Source organism: Lepisma saccharinum, chromosome 1 (genome assembly GCF_977018435.1).
Source record: "Lepisma saccharinum chromosome 1, izLepSacc3.1, whole genome shotgun sequence".
Lineage (NCBI taxonomy): Eukaryota > Metazoa > Arthropoda > Insecta > Zygentoma > Lepismatidae > Lepisma > Lepisma saccharinum.
The window spans coordinates 182676733-182697255 of NC_139229.1; the positions used below are offsets into that span (position 1 = coordinate 182676733).

At 39.2% G+C, this 20523-nt stretch overlaps 1 protein-coding gene across 3 annotated transcripts in view; it reads left to right on the top strand.

Annotated features, from left to right (window-relative positions):
- Nucleotides 1-449: 449 nt before the first annotated feature.
- The window catches only part of LOC145990466 (mitochondrial inner membrane protease subunit 1), a 29527-nt gene continuing 9453 nt past the window's right edge, over nucleotides 450-20523 (top strand). Inside the window, exons 1-3 of one of the 3 annotated variants that reach the window (XM_083126170.1) lie at nucleotides 450-655; nucleotides 8447-8579; nucleotides 8690-8887. In XM_083126170.1, the coding sequence (XP_082982296.1) occupies nucleotides 8460-8579; nucleotides 8690-8887 (318 nt within the window). In that variant the 5' untranslated portion in view covers nucleotides 450-655; nucleotides 8447-8459. The remainder of the gene's footprint in view (nucleotides 656-8446; nucleotides 8580-8689; nucleotides 8888-20523) is intronic. The other 2 variants (XM_083126166.1, XM_083126161.1) reach the window with 2 other exon arrangements.

Here is a 20523-nt window from a genome sequence, read left to right on the forward strand (position 1 = left end):
AATCTTCGCCACAGTTTGAACCTCCAACCAAAGAAAAATCTCACAGCTGCTGAATAATCCAACTATCTCGCAGGCAACAGAGTAGCATGCCAATTTAGTAGCAAGTTTGGCGACTCACGATTGGCCAAATGGAAAGTTTATAATTTTATAAATCTCCTAGTTTTCGAAATGACTACTGTACTATAAAAATCTGGGGGCTAAAAAAGGGGGCTGAGCTCCAGTCCCCCTGCAGCGCCGTCCCTGCTGATGTCAGAACGCAAGGTTGCTCCAGTGTTGTACGATAAGGGAGATTCGGCAAGGATTACCAAGGATTACTTGGCGACGGTGTTCAATACGGTGTGCAATAAGTGAAACGCACACAATTGCGGCCCAATCTCAATCTGCTTGCGGTTCTTCCTGTCCTTCCGCAAATGACAGCCAAAAATAATGATCTATGCCTATGCTCCTTGGAGGGAACTTCAGATTACGAGCGAATTGCGTGTGTGTCGGTTCAATCTTCGTACCTTGCGTCGAGAAGTTTGTTTGAACTTAGCTTCTTCAATGCCTAGGCCCCACAAAATGTATATTATCTCGTTATGTGGCCTAAGGTTATGTGCAGTGTAGACGGAGCAGATCTGCTTTCTGCTGGGTTCGTTTCGCTACTTTGTGTTTGTAGGTGTATTGTGTACATTTTTTTGTAGTTTAATTGTTACAATGTAAAGACGATCAATTAAGAAATTTTGAATCAGATGTAGTTACCCACGTGTTTATAAAACTTAACGTTTCGCCAGTTGTTTTACCATTTCAGTACTAGTATAATTTTTGTAATAAGTAAGGGCCCAAGTTCCTTTTGTTTTATTGCGATTTCATCATGCTAAAGTCCGCGCGTTTATTATGTCCCCATCGGCAACCCTTTTATAAAACTTAACACTGACAACAATAGCCAAGCCGCTCTCGATTAGCGCGTGCACTCAGACGTTGTTGCCACATTTTCTTTACATTTCATGTAGTTGCAAGGCGCCTCTCATTATTTTTGCTCCATAACCACGTGCGGGGTTGATTCTTTTTAATTGTGTTGTGTTATGGTGCTGTTTTGTTGTTTTGTTACAGTGTGCTTTTAGTTTTTCCTTAGACTTTGCATAATGCATGTTATCACTCACGGCTGCTAGTGAAAATCCTAAGTATGAAGACAAAACTGGAGGATATTATTTCCTTCATGGAGAGCAGAGGTGCCCACCCCCCTCAAAGCCAATGGCGCATTCCCCCCAAAAATCATGTCATGCGTCCCCCCAGATTATATCATGTGCCCCCCAAAAAACATCATTCGCGCCCTCAAACCATATCGTAATTACGACAGTGTGTCTACCGAAAGTAACTTTTTTCTTAGCTTTACAGAACACTATACTTGATCTGCCTTTATTCCCTAAACAGGGGTGCCCATCACTCAAGACCACCCCTAAAATCGTTCATAAACCCCCGAAAATAGTTTGGATGAATGTGTAATAGTTGATGTCTCTTTGAATGAAAGGTAAAAATTTACCATCCTTCGGACACCTCTAATTTTTTCGTTTCGTCAATTTTTGACATTTGTACTTACGTATCTGCTTCGCGGAACATTCTTGAAGGTGTATCAACGTTGTTTTGATGAAATTAATTGCAATTTTTCACATTACCAGTACGTCTTTCTGATAGGCCTTTTCGCTTGCCTGAGACGAACTAACCTAACCACGCGCCAATGGTTCGTGGGGCTAGCGCCAATGGTTCGCAATTATTTCCATTTTCTAGATCCTGATACTAACATGACACCAAATTTTAACTATGTTTCCTAACCTAACAGAACTAACCTAACCACGTGCCAATGGTTCGTTGGGCTAGCGCCAATGGTTCGCAATTATTTCCAATTTCTAGATCCTGATACTAACACGACACCAAATTTTAACTATGTTTCCTAACCTAACAGAACTAACCTATCCACGCACCAATGGTTCGTGGGGCTAGCTATTCTCCGTCGGAGAATTAATTTTCAACAAACAACTTGAATTTCAGCTATGAAAGATTCTTACATCACACAAAACACCTTCCCGATGTTCGACAATGCTACAGGAACTTATTACAGTAAGTAGCTTCTTCTGTAAAAATAAATAAATGTGTCCGAAGGATAGTAAACAAGTACCGAATGGAATACCATGTTACATTGTCCATATTTTTTGATTGTTCGATTTTCGAAAAAACTTAAAGCTATCACATTGATTGGTTAAATGTAGTAAATTAAAATATGCATATAAATAGTATTTTTGAGCGGGCTTAATAAAACTCAATTTGAGTATTTAACACAAATTGTTACACAACTTAAGATAAAGATAGAATAATTCAACCTTGGCAAACCAAATAATATGCTCCAGCCATATGGCAGATTCAATTTGTTTCACGAGACATTACAGAACCCTAGCTAGAAATTCTTAACCTCAGGGCGATAATATAACAGGGTTCCTCTTTCAAAGAACTCACCTTCACCCCCAGTTTTCCTCGGGTAAATATAATTATTTTAGTAACAAACCATAATGCATAACAATAATTACTTGGATTTTATCTTCAGTGAAAATTTTAAATTTTCTTGTGACAAGTTAGAAGTACGGATTCGATATATTTTTGTCCCAAATGATGCACCTGCTTTATATTAAGCAGTATACCAACACTAAGCATTATATTTTAAGAAGTGATGTTATTAATGAATATCAAGAATATCGCTTGTGTCTTGTAATGCAGCTATAGTATGAAAGTTCACATTCACCTTAGTAAAGCGCCAAATACGCATTCTCGCAACACATGGTTGCGTGTGAAGCAAGCAAGAAAATGTTTACACCCATTTCTTTGCAGGCTTTCAAGAATATTAATTTAATGGGGTGTCAATACTTCCTTAAGATCCCGAGATATTTTGTCTTTTCCAGCTTCTCTTTTGGCACATTTGGGGTCGAAAACGTGTACTATATACAATATCGCTAAATACAGTCTCCAAAATTTAATGTTCGAACTCTCTCCCCACTACAGAAATATCTCGACAATCTAAGGTTTAACACTTTATCAAGGGCTTCCTATTTCCTCCTTTAAATTTAATACAATACACCAAAATTTCCATGCTAGTTTTAGACAGCATTGCTTCCTCCAAAAAAATTAATTCTCAGTCTCCACACCAGAATTTCCACAACAGTCTAAGTAATACACAAGAATTGGATACCCCCTCAATTTAATGTTAATTTAATGTTCAATCCCCCTCTAACTAAAATACCAGCCATAATGTAAGACCTAGAGTTGGATACTCCCCCCTCCCACCTTTAATTCAGAATCCCCCCAGAACCCCGGTGTCAATTAAGGCCTAATATGTAAGAGTTGGATATTTATCCCCCCCCCCCCCTTCGATAATACCCTTAAACACTTACTTTTTAATCTTTATCTGTATTTATTTTCTCTTTCCATTTTCTTTAATTTTGTTTCTTTTTCTTTTTCCTTACAATTTCCTTCTGCTTTTCCTCTTTATCTCTTCAATTTGGCAACATCGCTTTCCTACTCCAGTTTGTTGCTTCTACTTCAAAAGAAAACTGCCAACTTGGGTGTTTCTTTTAACAAAGAGTACTGCTCCCTTTGTTAACCGCTGGGGATATAATGAACATGCGGACTTTACGAATGCCATTTTTGTAGCAATGATTTTTATTTAAAAATAAACGAGTTTAATGTGTCTCCGGCTTATACTACTGTTACCCAATTTTTACATGGTTCGATTTCGATTTATGTCTGTTAAGACATACTGCGGAGGGTAAATTTCTCGTATGGGACAGATGGATTTCATCAAATTTACAGGAGAAATTACTTACCGAATGCAGTTTCTTTATACTTCTGGAAGTTCGGGGGAAGTGTTTTCTCGCATCGATCATTGAATTTTGCCGGTAAATCATCGATTTTTCGATATAAATGTGTGACCGATGCGCTCAGCTCTTGCATTCATTGGTAACACTTTACTATACCGGAGACGGATTTCTTCAAATTTACAGGAGAAAGTACTTACGCAAATCATTTTCTGTAATGTTGTTGATGTTCGGGAATGTAGTTTTGATCTATTTTAATGCGAATGCATGTGGTTTTCTACGAAAATCTATTTCCGACGTGCTATTGCTGCTGCTGCCATTTGCTTTCTGCACGAGAGCACAATACACACTATTGCTGCTACTACAACATGACGTGTCGTGAAGTTGTTGCCGGGTGTGGAAGATGGCGTGGAATTAGTAATTCCAATGTTGTTCATATATGCTAAATTGAACGAAAGGAGTGCTAGTGGAACCTAACCTAACAGGCCTAACCTAACCTAGTAGGCATACCTCGTCCCCGTGATGGTTCGTGGGGCTATCGTATGTATGAAATAGACATTATTTTTGTTAGAAATCCATTATTTCACCTAAAGAAATGTTCTGCAATGCGGAATAGTATGTTAGCAATGTAAAAAATTGCGAAATAAATCATTGATAGGTGTCTCCGGTATAGTAAAGTAGTACCCATTCATTTACTTCCAGGTGGATGTAGCCTGTGTGTGATGACGTAATCCCGGTCAGTGTTTCCAAACATGTGTTTTTGTAACTGAAGAAGGTACGTTTCCGCAAATGGTTTGTTGGGCTATGTGTCAATGGTTCGTGGGGCTATGCGAGAATGGTGTGTGGGGCTAGGCATATTTTTTTCGAAACCAATTTTTAACTATTGTAACCTATACATGACCCTACCTAACCTAATCTTACTGGAAATGGTTCGTGGGGCTATGCGTCAATGGTTTGTGGAGCTACGTAGGTATTTTTACGTGCAGTGGGGTGGAAACACTGCATGCCAAGTACGGTAGTGAAACTGTGACCGCAATTTTGTGTGTTACCGAAGGCAACAAGAAACGAAGAACACTTATTTGATATGTCACAAATAGAGCTTATTTCCGTGAAATAAGCGAAATGCCACCTTCAGCAATGTTTCTCAATGCAGAATACGTAAGTACGAATATTCATATCAAATGAACTAGCAAATTTCAGCTGTCTGTCCCTTACGAGAAATTTACCACATTCTACTAAGGTTCCGGTTTACTTCTACATTCATTCCCACGCTTCTACGATATTTACTGTTGCTTGTCGACGGAGAATATCTTGTCCATGAGAAGTGCGTAAGGTAATTTTCAAGTTGTTTCTTTCAACATAAATAACTTTTTTTTTGGAGTCCAAACAGCGCTCATTATACTTTAAGGAAGGTTCAAATTTCGTGTGACAATGATTTCCAAAATTCTACGATAATTAGTCTTTGTGCTAGGAGAAATCATAAAACAATTGGAACTGTTACCGGAAAGTTTGTTTTAAGTTCTTTTTACACTCAAATGGCTAATCTAATCTCCCTGATGGCGCAGTGGTAGCATCGTCACCTTGTAATGAAGGGATCCCACGTTTGATACCCAGTGGAGGCTCATAGTGGTTTGGATCCCACTTTAAACTGTAGGTCCAGTACCGATTAGCCTTACTGTGCATAAAGTGGACTTAAAGCACCAAATAACAACAACATTCAAATGGCTAATCAAGACTGGACCTACTGTTTTAAGATGGAATGCAAATCATTATGCAGTGCTGCAACCACATGGGGGCATTGCCCTCTCCAAGCTTGGATGGAAATAAATTCAAGCGGGAGCAAATATTGATGATTAAGGGTGCCTACAGGGGGCCAAAGGGCATTGCCACCCTCGATTTCAAATTTTATACAACATTTCATAATTTTTCTTGATCGCTTTGCTCGTAATACCTGCTTTCCTTAGTCTCATTAAGCTCAGAGCCGTAGCCTGGGGCCGGCGGGAGTCTGACCTTGGTGCCGGAAGATATAAATCGAAGAATTTGTAAAAGAGAATGCCATGGTGCCTTGTGAAATTATTTGTGCTCTATTAAATCATAATTGTTTTCAGTTTGAAAAATACTCGATCTCAAAATTTTCTTGCTCTCTTCGCTCGCTGTATGGTTCTTTTCTGTAATGCATTGTAAATTACCAGAGAGAAGTAACACTTCTCTTAATTGACTTTGTCTTAAATGCATGAACAATTGTTATGATGTTATTTATTTATTCATTCATTTGCTTCCTACAGAGATAATCTCCAATTACAGGAAAGCTTACATATATTCTAATAATAAACATATAAGAGTGTAGATTACATATAAGCACACACAAACGCATTTATACACACAAGATAATAAGTAAAGTACTACAGGAAAGGAACATATATGAAGGGCCAGGGGGAAAAACGATGAATGTCGATTTTTCGCCCATTTTGAGATTGCAACGCCATCTGATAGTTCAGAAGCTGTACTATAAGAATGAGAACGGCCTTGGTTGGGAAACGATGAGAAGTGCCTGAAAAAGGCATTATTATTTTGGCATATATTAATGTTCTTATGGAAAGAAATACTTTGTTTTTCATTTCCTGGCAAATTGTCTCGAATGAACATTCATCGTTTTTCCCCCTGGCCCTTCATATACATCCAACCATATACATATATTCATTGTTCAGAACATACCCTTTACATAGTATTGAACGGATAAAAATAATAATAAAAAAATAGCATAGAAGGCAGAATAAAGGAAAATAATGCACCGTACAGTAGAAAATAATGCAAAGTAGAATGGATTCACATATGTATATCTAGTCTTTTTCAAAAATTGGTTTTAATGTTTTTAGATACAAGGAAAGTGGCAGACTAAAATCCAGATTTTCATGCTTTGTAGAAATATCATTATATGCAGAACAAAGTCTGAATAAAAGTGATGATTTGTATTTTTCTGTTCTCGGGATATCACAGAGGAAAGGTGTCTCATCTGAAGATTAGATTTTCTATTTAAAGAAAAAATGTGTAATAAACACTTACATGAGTGAGTATCGTTGTTAAAATAATTCTTATAAACGACGTTTCGCAGAGCTACGCTCCACTTCAGGTTTCCTTTATCAGCACATAAAATACTTCGTCAAGTAAACAAATCCAGGATTGTGTAAAAAGGTATTGGATTAAAACCATAGAATTCCATGGCTGTTAAAATTGCCATAAAGGCTTGGCGATAATTTTAAAGAACTGTGTTCCCATCCTACCCACACGGATTGAATAACTGCTTTCATTTAAAATAATAATTTTAGTGGAGTGCAAAAATAAACTATAGTCCTTTTTTTTTTTAAATGAAATCTTCCTTGAAACAGCTTACCACATTCCATAGCTTGCTGTCACACAGTAAAGTTAAAACTATTCTAAAAAACTTCACAATAAAAGTGTAATCTAGTAGATAAGTACACTTTCAACTCAACAGGCGTAACACTTACAATAAATTTGTTACTGCTTAAACCCAGATCACATTGTTGCAAAAATCACTGCAACGTGCTCCCAACACTCATGGAAAGAAGGTAAGGTCGAAGGTGCTTGTTCTTTCTTTCCTCTAAGCTGCACCAAATAGATAATTATAGAATGTTTTGTTTAGGGAAAACACAGTCCTACAAAATATTTGATATCTTGCCAATAAAGGGACAAAGGAAGATTTTTTTTAAAAAGGTAAAAAAGGGAATGTGACCTAAAAAAGGGAAAGAAAGGTAAGTCAAAACCATATAAAAAAAATCCCTTTAAAATATGGCCCCTAGTTATGAGAGAAAGGAGCGTGCACATTTGAGACAATTTATATCATTTTTGCTGTTGGTTTATTATGAGGTGGATGAACTGATTATGTAATATATTTAAATCATATATGTTGTCATATATGCATTGAAGAAACTTTGAATACGTACACAATTTACTGTTACCATGTTGCATATGTATTTTCTTATTTTACGGCGGTCCATGTTGCATGTGTGGAAAACATATGTTGTACATGAAAGCTATACATGTCATAATTATATTTGACATGCATTTTCTGCCTTTTCAGAAATACAGTTTGTGTGCTTGTTTTCCATTATTAGTTAATGTGAAATTGAATGTTTTGATAAAATATTTCAAATTGTTTATTTCAACACAAATGCTTTAGCACCGGCTTCTACCACCTTTTTGCATAATTTACAAGGATAGTAATTTCTTGGATACTGCTACTAATAAAAATAATAATGCCATTATTATTATTGGTTTACTTGCTTGAAAAATCAAACTTTCATTTTAGGAGCAAAAATTGTTTGTCATTTTTTAATAATTTAAAGGTCATTTTTTAACATTATTTAGGTCATCAACTTCCAAGCCCAACTTATAATTAACCCACTTCTTACTTTTAAGCTGTCAATGTGGCTAATTTGCACTAGAACTAATAAACTTCTCTTCCATCTTGAGTCAAAATAATGTAAATCATGCATTTATTGTTAGTTCATACTAATAATTAACATTTGAACTTACAATTTTAAAATTCTTGTAGTTAATTTTTTTTGTTTGTTTGCATCTTTTTTCAGAATAAAGTAACTAATGAGTGCAGTCCAGCATTTAAGAAGATTTGGGTTGAAGACACTTGCCGTATTTGGTTATGTGATCCAATATGGATGCATTGCCCACTGTACTTTTGAATATCTAGGGGATTTTGTTGTGGTGAGTTTAACATTTCAGTTTTTTTTCCCTTGCTAATCTTTTTATATGATTCTACTAATTCTGCAAAACTGTTAATATTTTGATACTTTCAAATCCTTTGTGTTTTACAGTGCACTGGACCATCAATGGAACCAACAATATATTCCGATGATGTCATAGTAACAGAACATCTGACACCGAGGTCCCATAACTATACAAGGGGAGATATCATTGTAGCAAGGTCTCCAGTAAATCCACATCAGCATATTTGCAAGCGAGTTGTAGCTTTACCAGGAGATAAGATTAGGAGTGGATTTTCTTCTCATGTGGTGAGTATGATACATATTGAAATTTTGAATTTAAAATTTTTATCCACTATTTGCCTCCATGTTCTGTACTGAAAGAATGGATAGGTTAATCAAGAATATGATTAAGAATGCTTACAAATTGATGTGGATGATATGTATGGGTCAGGTAGAATAATGCAAAGCATTGCTAAGGTATTGAATTTTGAGAAATCATGTAATGTAAAATAGGTTGCACAAGTGACCATACTCGTACGTTTACCTCTGCCTGAATCGCTGGCCTCCCTGTCGGAGTGGTTAACACATTGTGCTGCGAAGCCAGGGGTCCCAGGTTTGAATCCAGGCCTGGGCATGGGTGTTTGTCAATGTCCATTCATCATTTCATCACTCATTTTCATCTTTGCAATTAGTCAAAAGTGGCATAAAAGTGAAGTAAAATAAACCAACACTATCAGTCAACTAAAAACCACTGCCGTGCATCATTTTTCTTCTGGTGGAAAATTTTATGATTATGCACAAGAGAGGGAAGTTATGGAAATACTTAGGTGCAAGTTCACTGATTTCATCAGGCACGTATATTCTAAGCTACCTAGACTATCGCTACAGCGCCTTGAATAACGTAGTGTGGAAAACGACCCAAGAAACTGGTTCCCCGAGACGATGACAAGTAGATGGCAGTGCGATCGACCCAGGTGCTAATTTTGTTATGAAAGTAATGCGGCTTAGTTTATTTTTAAAATATATTGTGTAGATTTGTTTCTCTAGAAAGGCGGTAAGTGAATTGATGGAAACAGTTATATTTGTGGAGTGATTTGCAGTCACGAAATGACATTAATTTGGAAAGAAAAGTAAAATAAAATTAATAAATAAATAGCATGCGTAACACAAGAAGAAACATCGCAATGTGATTCCAGACGTCAGGTCTTGGACTGTGTATTAGAGTTTATTTTTCTATGTTATTAGAATATAAATAGTATCCTGAGAGATATTTCATACCGAGGCGACAAACCACAAATGTCGCTTGAAAGCGAGCAGTCGGAAATCAATGCAGCCCTTCGAACTGTAGGGACAAAAGCTCTGACTGCACCGTTTCCTCAAGGAGATTTTACACCAAAGCGACACGCGACAAACGATACGAGGATTTCACACCAAAGCGACACGGGTCATTCGGTCCAAGGCAACTTTCATACCGAAGTGACACATGTTGCTTGAAAAGGAGCCAATCAAGAGCAACATTTCACATCGTAGCGGCATGACAGGAAGCACAGGCCAGCGTTCGGTTGGTGAAATCCTCAAGCGATAAGTGGCGCGTGCCGCTTGTCGCTTTGGTGCGCAATCTCACTAAAGCAAGACACTCATTGCATCGCGTATGCGCGAACAACAAACCACGGCAACATGTTGCAAGGTATTGAGGAAATGGCCCAGTTTGAGCGACGCAGAAGCGACAAAGCGACACGTGTGGCTTATCGTGTCGCCTAGATCTGTTGCTGTATTGTGCGGTTTATCGTGTCGCCTATCTGTTGTTCGCAAGCAACGCTTGCATGGTGAAGGCACCATGTCGCTTGTCACTTAGTTGGGAACTCCCCCTGTAGCACGTCGCTTCGGTCTGAGCACCCTTCCTTTAAGGAGCTTTCCGACCGAAGTAACAAGTAGCACGTGAATACGCCATATGAGCGTGTCGTTTGCTTTTTGGACCCTCATGTGTAATGAATGCTATTTTACAGTCTGGAAGTGTGTGTCACTAGTGTGACAGTGTGAACATCCCGTGTCGCTTGTCCCATTGGTTTGAAAGTTGCCTTACACTCATGTCGACGGCACTAAGAAAGTTTTGTGGGGTTCCCCTTGTCGTTTCATGCAATCATCATCATTATCATCATCGCCGCAATTAGTTTAAAGCGGAAGAAAAGAGACAGTAAATATCCAAAATACAAATGCTTCAGTGTGTATATCTTTAAAAGAAATGATGATGATAATAATAATGAACCTAATTCATACACAAAAATTTAGTTGCCAAGAACATTCCACGCGTATTTTTTCTCCCGTATTATTAACGAAAGTATGACGCTAACAGGACGTGGTCAACTGTCTAGAATGTTTGTTAATATCTTCGCGACCACTGTACCAAATATCATAGAAATGCTTCATGTAAAAGAATCAGACGTTGCAGCAAAAACTCCATTTACTTCCATTATAAGCAGTCGAACACCAAGCACCGGGGTCAACACCAGCACCTCTAGCGGATCATTTTCGAGTGGAACCAGCCTGAGAGGGCAGAAGCATGCCGTTTTCCACACTACGTTATTCTAGGCGCTGTACTATCGCCGAAGCCCAGATTAAATACAGGAAATAATCGACTAGCAGATGACTGATGCTTCACTCTCACTCAAATAACGACTGCGGGAGAAAACGATAGTATAAAACCTGCAACTCCTGTGCACCATACTCCCAGGGAAGGGGAAAGTGGACCATGCTTCCTTATGGCCCGAGCTGAACGGAAGAAGAAAATTCTGTGCGGGGATTTTTCGTCCAAGTTTGCTTTCCTTGTGTTCGCTCTATACATGGGGATGGACTCCTTTCCTTTAAAACTACCAACTAAATTCTTCCCCAACCAGCGCCTGGATGCCGTCGGTGACGTATTTGTAGTGGCTTCTTGGACAGGGAACTCTTCATTTTACAACGGTGGTAAAACCTTACAGCATTGCCAATGCGCTAACCAGCATGGGATTTTTCCCAGGTAAGGAAAATTTTGAAACTTAACTACTATTACAGGAACGGGAAAAACTACTGTACAGGAACGGGAAAAGAGTGGCTGGCATGTGATAGGGAATTTGTCCTGTAGGCCAAAACAACACTGTCCCATCAAACACATGCAGAACTCACAGGCCGCTGACCTTCAACCAACCACGATTTACGATGTTTTCAACTCCTCTGCTGCTTTGTTTATGACGGGCTGGGGTAGACTGACTGGCCGGAGATGACAAAGGGCATTTAGCAAGTGGAAATCGCGTTGAAGGGCGTTTTAAGAGAATTAGGTTTCTTACTGCGTGGATTTTCTTAAGTGTGTTGAGTGAGTGAATTACGTTGTTGAGTGAGTGAATTACGTATATATGTTTTGAATGATCTGTGCTGTGTCGTATAGTGAACAAAAATGAGTTACATAATTAACGAACTATTGACAAGAAATGAATTACATTTTTATAATTATTATTAAATTGTAATGTTTGTATTTTTAATCGCAATGTCGCATCACGTTAAATTCCAAGAAATTGAACGAAAAACAGCCTCCCATTTGAACATTATGATAAAAAGAGAGAGCCCAGGTTTTGAACCCAGCATACGCCACTGGATTTCACCGTGCAGTGCAGTAGCGAGCAGCGGCTAAACAGAAAACTACGGTTAAGGTCTCAAGACTGCCAACCTGATTGGAGGAACAGTTACACTTTCTTATTGCCCTACTCAAGGGTACATGTCCTTAAGGGGAACACTCCTGAAAATCAAAAGGAAAAGAAAAAGGAAGCTTATTTGCTTGCTTTTTTTTTAAATGCAGATGTGTGCATGCGTGAACTTGGTATATGTATGTGTTTTGTGTGTGTGGGGAGGGTACAGAGGACCACATATGCATTGATCGAAATGTAAGGCATACATGTCAAACTCTTGATCCTACAGCCGGCCTCCGTGGAGGATGCACTACAACTCCAGGGGTATCGGGTTCAAATCCTGTCCTCCTGGACATGGGTGTTTTCTGTGAGTGTCCCTTCATCAATTTCACCACATCGTAGCTCATCCTCATCTAAACGATTACCCAAAAAGTATAGTAAAATAAACTAGGGCTGAACCGATACTGATGCCCTCACCGATAGCCATGCCGATACCGATACTTGTATAATTTCAATTTAAAATAACAAAGGCTATATTATATATATATATATATATATATATATATATATATATATATATATATAAATATAAAATATGTGTGTAATTATTATTATTACATTTTATACATATGTATTTCTGATGGGGGGGATGAATAAATTATCCCACCAAATGATGCTCTGTTGCAACGATGCATCTCAACTTTACAGTCTTTTTTTTTTAGATCAGTGACAATCGATCAGATGTTTCAAATATAAGAGAAATATTAATAGAAACTAAGAGCGAGATAATCGTGATGTCATCCCCCTCCCATGTTGAAAAATGAGATCATGCCTCTTCAACATCTTCTAAAACTAAGGGATCACCCTTTCCAAACTAACATTAAATCATCCATGAACACAAGAATATTTAGCGATTTACCAGCCCCGGACACGACGTCTAAAACTAACAGTAAAGCTGTCATTTAAAACCAATCTCGTCTCTTTTTTTTGTCCTTTAACAAAGAGAATAAAAATTGTAAATGAAATGTAAGGAGAGAGTGAAAACTTACCAGTCTCTTGCTTTTATGTCAGGCGATTGACTTCAGTACAGTGAAATTCCGACGTGACTTTGCTTTTGATATATACTTTCGGCAAATGATTTAAAAAAAACAACAAAAAAACAAAAAAAAACATAGTTCTATTGCTTGGCGTGGACGTAAATCCAAACCCATCGCTACACTTTCCAGAAAGTAACCCAGTTTTCCAGGTGGGGTCAACCAAAAGTCTAAAGTTGGTAAATATGGGATTAGCCCAGCCAGGTATTTGAATTTCCAGGAACATGCTATGTACTATGTCTGAGACGCGTCCACCACCTTTTGACTGCGGGAAGACTCTAATTTAGAGAGATGTCCGCGAACACCAAAGAAATTGGAAGGATTAGCCACAGGTGTACCGTTGACTTTTGGGACCTCTTTGGGGTTTTTGTTACACGAGACCACATCTGTACGAACAAAGCCTGGTAGACATCAAAGGGAACTGACAGAAGCAGCGAATTCCTATGGAGATAATTTCACGTTATGCTTCATTTGCACGTGATTTTGATCTGCATATGGATCTTTGTCTCATGTAGTTGCTGTTCACGGAAACTTGAGTACAGGTTCATCTAACAAATGCACAACTATATATATATATATATATATATATATATATATATATATATATATATATATTCAAAACCAAGGGTAACTTGAGAAAGGTGAACAAACCTTTAAAATGGAACAAATTTTGGTTTTGGCCACACTTCTAGCAACTCAAAAACAATGGTATCGGCTAGTATCAGTGCAAAAATATCAACCAATACTGATACATCAGCATCGGTATTGGCTCAACCCTAAGATAAACTAAATCAATCAATCATGACCCCACCGACCGTTGTAGAAACCAGGGTTGTTAAAGGTCCAGGAACCAAAAAAGGTAAAAAAAAAAAAGGTAAAGTGTTCCCCTGTGCATAGCACCATGCCATGAAGGCGTATAGGGGGTGTGGGGGTAACGGCCCACACTTTCTTGATCCGGTCGTGAGTGGGGGTGATGTGATCAGCATCACGCCCCTGACCGCCTTTACCCCAGGTACCCATGTTATTCGACGCTGGGTCCAGGAACCAATAAATTCTATTGGGTTCCGCTGCTGTACTGAAACCTTTTTTCTTGCAGAATTTAAATTCAGTCTGAGTTTCATATTGTTTAATTTAAAAAAAAGGTTCCTGGATTGTATTTTAATTGTTCCGGAAAAAAGGTTCATGGATTATATTTTAATTGATCTGGAAGAAAGGTTCCTTAACCAAATTGAAATGCTTTAAATATGAAAAGGTTCTATATTGTCTAGAACTCGTGTATGTTTGCTGATTTTCTCTCCAATCCGGGATTGAATTTATTTACAATTCCTGGACCAAGGTTGACCGATTAAAATTTGCCTTCTAAAAAGGTCCTGGAGTATGTTTTACATTGGAATTTCACACTGTGGTTTGTAGAAAACATAGCGCAGGGAATAAGTCATAATGCTGATGTTCTCTGATGGGCCACATTCAAGAACCTCCCTTGTTGAAGTGTTACATAAGACAATGGATCACATTGAGTTCAAACAAACCAGTCATGTGTTTCTTCATAATCTGATTCAGGAACTGCAGCCAATAGGAGCCGTTGTTGAGGTAACGTGAGTCTGCTGTGATCCCAGCAGCTATCCCAACAGGGATGGGCAGTGTTGCTACATCAAGGGAAACTGTCCTTTATGCAAGAAATTTGGAGCAAATGGGGCTGTTCATTGCCAAACTTTTCTGGTGCCGGCACAACCCCTGTTGTGTTCCGAAAGAATTTCGTTCGTCACTAAGCTTTACATTGCAGGCCGATGTAATGGCTATTCAAACATTCTTTTCAGTGAAGTTAGCAAGCAAGCGAAGAAAAACAAGTTTCTGCGCGAGAGTGAGAGGGAACGGTCACCAGGTCCAAAAACGTGTTACATAAAAAATCTCTCTCTCTCTCTCTCTCTCCCCCCCTCTCTCTCTCCCACTCCCCACTCACTCACTCTCTTACTCACTCACACTCTCTCTCTCTCTCTCACTCTCTTACTCACTCACTCTCTTACTCACTCACTCACTCACTCTCTCACTCACTCATAACTAGGGCTTGGAAGTTGAAGACCTATAAATTGCCAAAAAGACCTATAAAAAGACCTAAAAATATCAAAAAAAGAACCTAAAAACGGAAAAAAAGGACGTATAAATGTGATCCAAATTAATTAATAACTTCAGTTCTAGTTACATATTTAATGAATATGCGCGACACCTCCTTATCTGACTTTGAGATCTTTTCAGGTGCATGCTGTCTGGTCGTATAAACCATGCTGAAAGTTTCAAAACAAGATAAAGTTGCCAACACCTTCCAGACAAGTTACCGTACCTGCTTCAGTTGTCCATAAATGTTTCTCTCTCGTTTCAGGTATGGTTCAAATATATTTAGACATTTATTTATTTTTTTATTTCTTTACTACAGAAAGTATGTTTAAGAGGTGATGAACGGATGGAAGATTTGAATTGAGAATGGTCAGTAAAATCCTAGTCGAAAGAAGGTGAAGTTGCAAAAAAAAGCCAATAGACCTAAAAATAGGCTAAAAACGGACCAATAAGCCAAAAAATGCCAAAAAAGGACAAATAAAACCCACTTTTTCTGGCCTACAATGACCCAAAATGAACATACTCTATGTGATCAAAAGTATCCGGACACATCGCGAAACGTGTGTTTATCATAGAGGGCGACACAGTACTGCCATCTACCGCGTGTAACACATAGTCAGCGAACTCAGTAGTCTGCAGACAGTGTGAGACAGCAGTATGGGATGGTCTGAGGAACTCAGACTTTCAACGTAGTCAGTTGATTGGGTGCCACTTGTGTAGGAAGTCTGTGTGTGATATTTCCACCCTCCTAAACATCCCTCTGTCCACTGTTTCCGATGTTATAGTGAAGGGATGTGTACGACCCAAAAGCGTGTAGGCCAACCTCCCATGTTGACCTCCAGAGACCATCCAGTGTTGAAGAGGGTCGTACAGCATTATCGTCAATCATCCATCGCCACCATCAAACAGGAATTCCGAACTGCATCAGGATCTACTCCAAGCACCATTTGTGTTTTGCGCAAGGTGCGGCAACTTGGTTCCCGTGGCCGAGCAGCTGCCCATAAGTCAAACATCACACATACAAATGCCGCCTCGTGTGGTGCAAGGAGCGTCGAAACTGGACCATAGAACAGTGGAAAACCGTTGTGTGGAGTGATGAATCACAGTACACAATGTGGCGATCCGATGGTAGGGTGTGGGTGTGGCGAATGCCTGGTGAACGACATCTACCAGCCTGCATAGTGCCGACAGTGAAATTCGGAGGTGGCGGGGTTACAGTGTGGTCATGTTTCTCGTGGAAGGGGCTTGGCCCCCTTGTTGGTTTACATGGCAATGTCACGGCACAAGCTTACGTTGACATTTTCACAGCTTTCATGCTGCCTACCGTCGAAAACCAGTTTGGGGATGACCATTGTGTCTTTCAATACGACCGAGCATCCGTCCATACTGCAGGGCTTGTGGGGGAGTGGTTTGACGACAACAACGTCCCACTAATGGACTGGCCTGCGCAGACTCCTGATTTGAATCCCATAGAACATCTCTGGGATGTTTTGGCTTGCCGACTTCTTGCTAGACCACACCAATCCACATCAATACCTCTTCTCATTTTGGCGTTCTGCGAGGAATGGGCTGCCATTCCTCAGGAAACCTTCCGCCACCTGATTGAAAGTATACCTGTGAGAGTGAACGCTGTCATCAAGGCTAAGGGTGGGCCAACACTGTATTGACTGCCAGTTTTTCCGATGGAGGGTTGCCCAAACTTGTACTTTATTTTCAGGTGGGTGTCCGGATACTTCTGAGCACATAGAGTATATTATGTTGGGCCTAGTCTTTGGACACTAGGAAAAAATGAATTTTCCTCAACTTCCAAGCCCTACTCATAACTTTCGAGCAGTGCGTACTGCTTTGCTCTGCCTACTTGATTTCCACCCTCGCCTTCTCTGCCACTATGTGCTACCTAACTCCAGAGAGAGCCAGGACAGGGTATGCACATGACAGTAGCCAGCTGTAGTTGAATGCACACCTAAATGATTCACTAGTCAAACTCGGTTCGACTATTGAGTGCTAAGTGAACTGCTGGCTTCATAATATCAAGAAACGTGTGGTTAGTCATTCGTTCAAGAACGTGGACAAAGCGACAAACTACAGGCGACAAGCGACACAGAGTATTCACACCCAGGTGACAAGCGCAACAAGCCCATTCAGTCTGAAGCAAAACATTCACTGTACATGCTGAACAACAAAATGAAGCGACACGATGCATGTGGAGTGCACGTGCACATCCAAGTGATATGCAAGCGACAAGTGGCACGTGCAGCTTGTCGTGTCTCTTCAGTTCAAAAGATACGTAGCAATTACTGAGGGTTATCTTCCAAGCATCACATGTTGCTTGTTGCTTCTATCTGAAATCTGCCTTAATCATTGGTCTAACAGTCGTGCGCTACCACTTTGCTTTAAGATAATGAGTGAGTGCGAATGACGGGTGACTGGAATTGTTTGTTGCATTAACTATTGCTAACATGTCACTGTTTTAGAAAACAAGTCAAGTTTAGGCCATATTTTAGTACTTTCTGTCCCGAACGAGCGAAAGAAAACAAGTGTATGCGTGCAAGTAGTGACTCGAGAGGTCTCAAACAAGGGAAGGATCTCATGCGAGAGAATTGGGCTATATGGAGAGGAGCATGCTCACAAGTGAAATATTGTTTCTCGTCAGGTCCATAATGAGAAGCAGGTCGAAGAACCCATATAACAGTTGGGCTGAAAAGTTCGTAGGCTAACATAGTAAAAAATATTTTTTTTGACAAAATTCGATTTTATTATTCAATATAGTTGCCTTCGAGGGCGATACAACGATTATAGCAGTCATACAATTTTTCGTTGCCATTTTTATAGTTCGATTTCTCTTTAGCCTCAAAATAGGCCTCAGTTTCGGCGATTACCTCTTCATCAGTGCTAAATTTCTTTCCAGCGAGCATTCTTTTAAGGTCTGCAAACAGGAAGAAGTCACTGGGGGCCAGATCTGGAGAATATGGTGGATGGGGAAGCAATTCGTAGTCTAATTCATATAATTTTGCCATCGTTTTCATTGATTTGTGACACGGTGCATTGTCTTGATGAAACAGCACTTTTTTCTTTTTCAAATGGGGCCATTTTTTCGTGATTTCATCCTTTAAACGCTCCAACAACGCTATGTAATAATCGCTGTTGATGGTCTGGCCCTTTTTAAGGTAATCGATGAATATAATACCATGCGCATCACAGAATACTGATGCCATAACCTTGCCAGCCGACTGTTGCGTCTTTCCACGCTTTGGATTCGGTTCATCACGTGCAGTCCACTTGGCTGACTGTCGATTGGACTCTGGAGTGTAGTTATGGAGCCATGTTTCATGCATTGTAATATATCGACGGAAAAATTCGTGTTTATTACGGTTGAATATCACTAAACATTGCTCCGAATCATCAAAACGTTGTTGCTTTTGATCGATTGTGAGCACGCGCGGCACCCATTTTGCACACAGCTTTCGCATGTTCAAATATTCATGCACAATATGTCCAATACGTTCCTTTGATATTTTTAAAGTCTCAGCTATCTCGATCAACTTCACTTTACGATCATTTAAAATTATTTTGTGGACTTTTTTGATGTTTTTTGTCGGTAACAGCCTCTTTGAGGCGTCCACTGCGTGCATCGTCTTCGATGCTCATTTCGCCTCGTTTAAATTTAGCAAACCACTTCTCAACGGTTGATTTTCCTGGTGCAGAGTCCGAATAATGTTTATCAAGCCAAGCCTTGGCTTCAACAGTATTTTTTTTCGCCAAAAAGCAATGCTTTATTAACACACGAAATTCTTTTTTATCCATTTTTTCACAATGACAAAAGCTGCTTCACTCACAATGCTATATCTCACGAACTAATTATCCGGCAGCTGTGAAATTTATACACGTATCTTTTGAAGGTTAGTACTAAGTAAAAATCACATGGATTTAATTCTAGTAACGCCATCTATGAGTCAGCCTATGAACTTTTCAGCCCAACTGTTATTCTATAGGGTTCTTCCTTCAATAGGAACCTATTTTTCTCCCACAATTTACAATTCGATCCAAGTTTCGTATTGTTTCATTTAATATGGAACTTGGACCCTATTTAAACTGTTTTGGAGAAAAGGTTCCTGGACCGAATTGAAGTGCTTTACAGATAAAAAGGTTCTTTACGGTCCAGAACCCATATATGCTTACTGATTTTATCTCTTGGACCGGAATTGAATTTATTAGAATTCCTGGACCTTTAACAACACTGGTAGAAACCCACTTCCTTTTGTCCTAATTAAGATAGCACACGAAAAAAGTGTTTTTTATTATTATTATTATTTTAATATACGAGTACAAGGTCTGCCCATAAAGTAACCGAACTGTCAAGAAAAAGAAACCAAACCAAATAAAAAGGTACCATATTCTGGCAACACTGCAAAGAGCTATATCTAAACTTCCCGTCAGTGCATGTTTCAACCTGTAACAGGCAGTCACTATCGGGGCAAGCGTGTGTCACATGCAAGTCATCTGCAGGCGGCGTACAAAATACGTGCACCAAGATGGAACAAAGTTTTGTTACAAATTGGATAAATCATTTACCGAAACGTTACAGATGATAACGGGCAGTGTATGGTGATGCAGCATTATCAAGAACCCAGGTATATGACTGGTACAATCGTTTCAAAGGTGGACGTGACAGTGGAAAGGACAGTTCTTGCTCGTAAAGAAAAAAGCACTGATCCCGAAATCGAAGACAAAGGTGCTACTGATTGCATTTTTTGATTCCCAAGGACTGATCCACCATGAATTTGTCCCTGAAAACTAAATAATCAATGAGTGGTATTACAAGGAAGTGCTTGGTCAACTCAGAAACAGGATGAAGCAGGTTAGGAAGGACCTCTGTGATTCTGGCCAATGGTTTCTGTTACACGATAATGCTCGGCCTCATACTGCATTGCCTGTAAAACAATACCTTGCTAAGCATTCAGTGACAGTGATCAGTCACCCTCCATATTCTCCAAACTTATCGCCTGCTGATTTTTTTCTTTTTTTCCAAGCTTAAGATGGCTGTCAAAGGACGAAGTTTTGATGACGTCGTGGACAT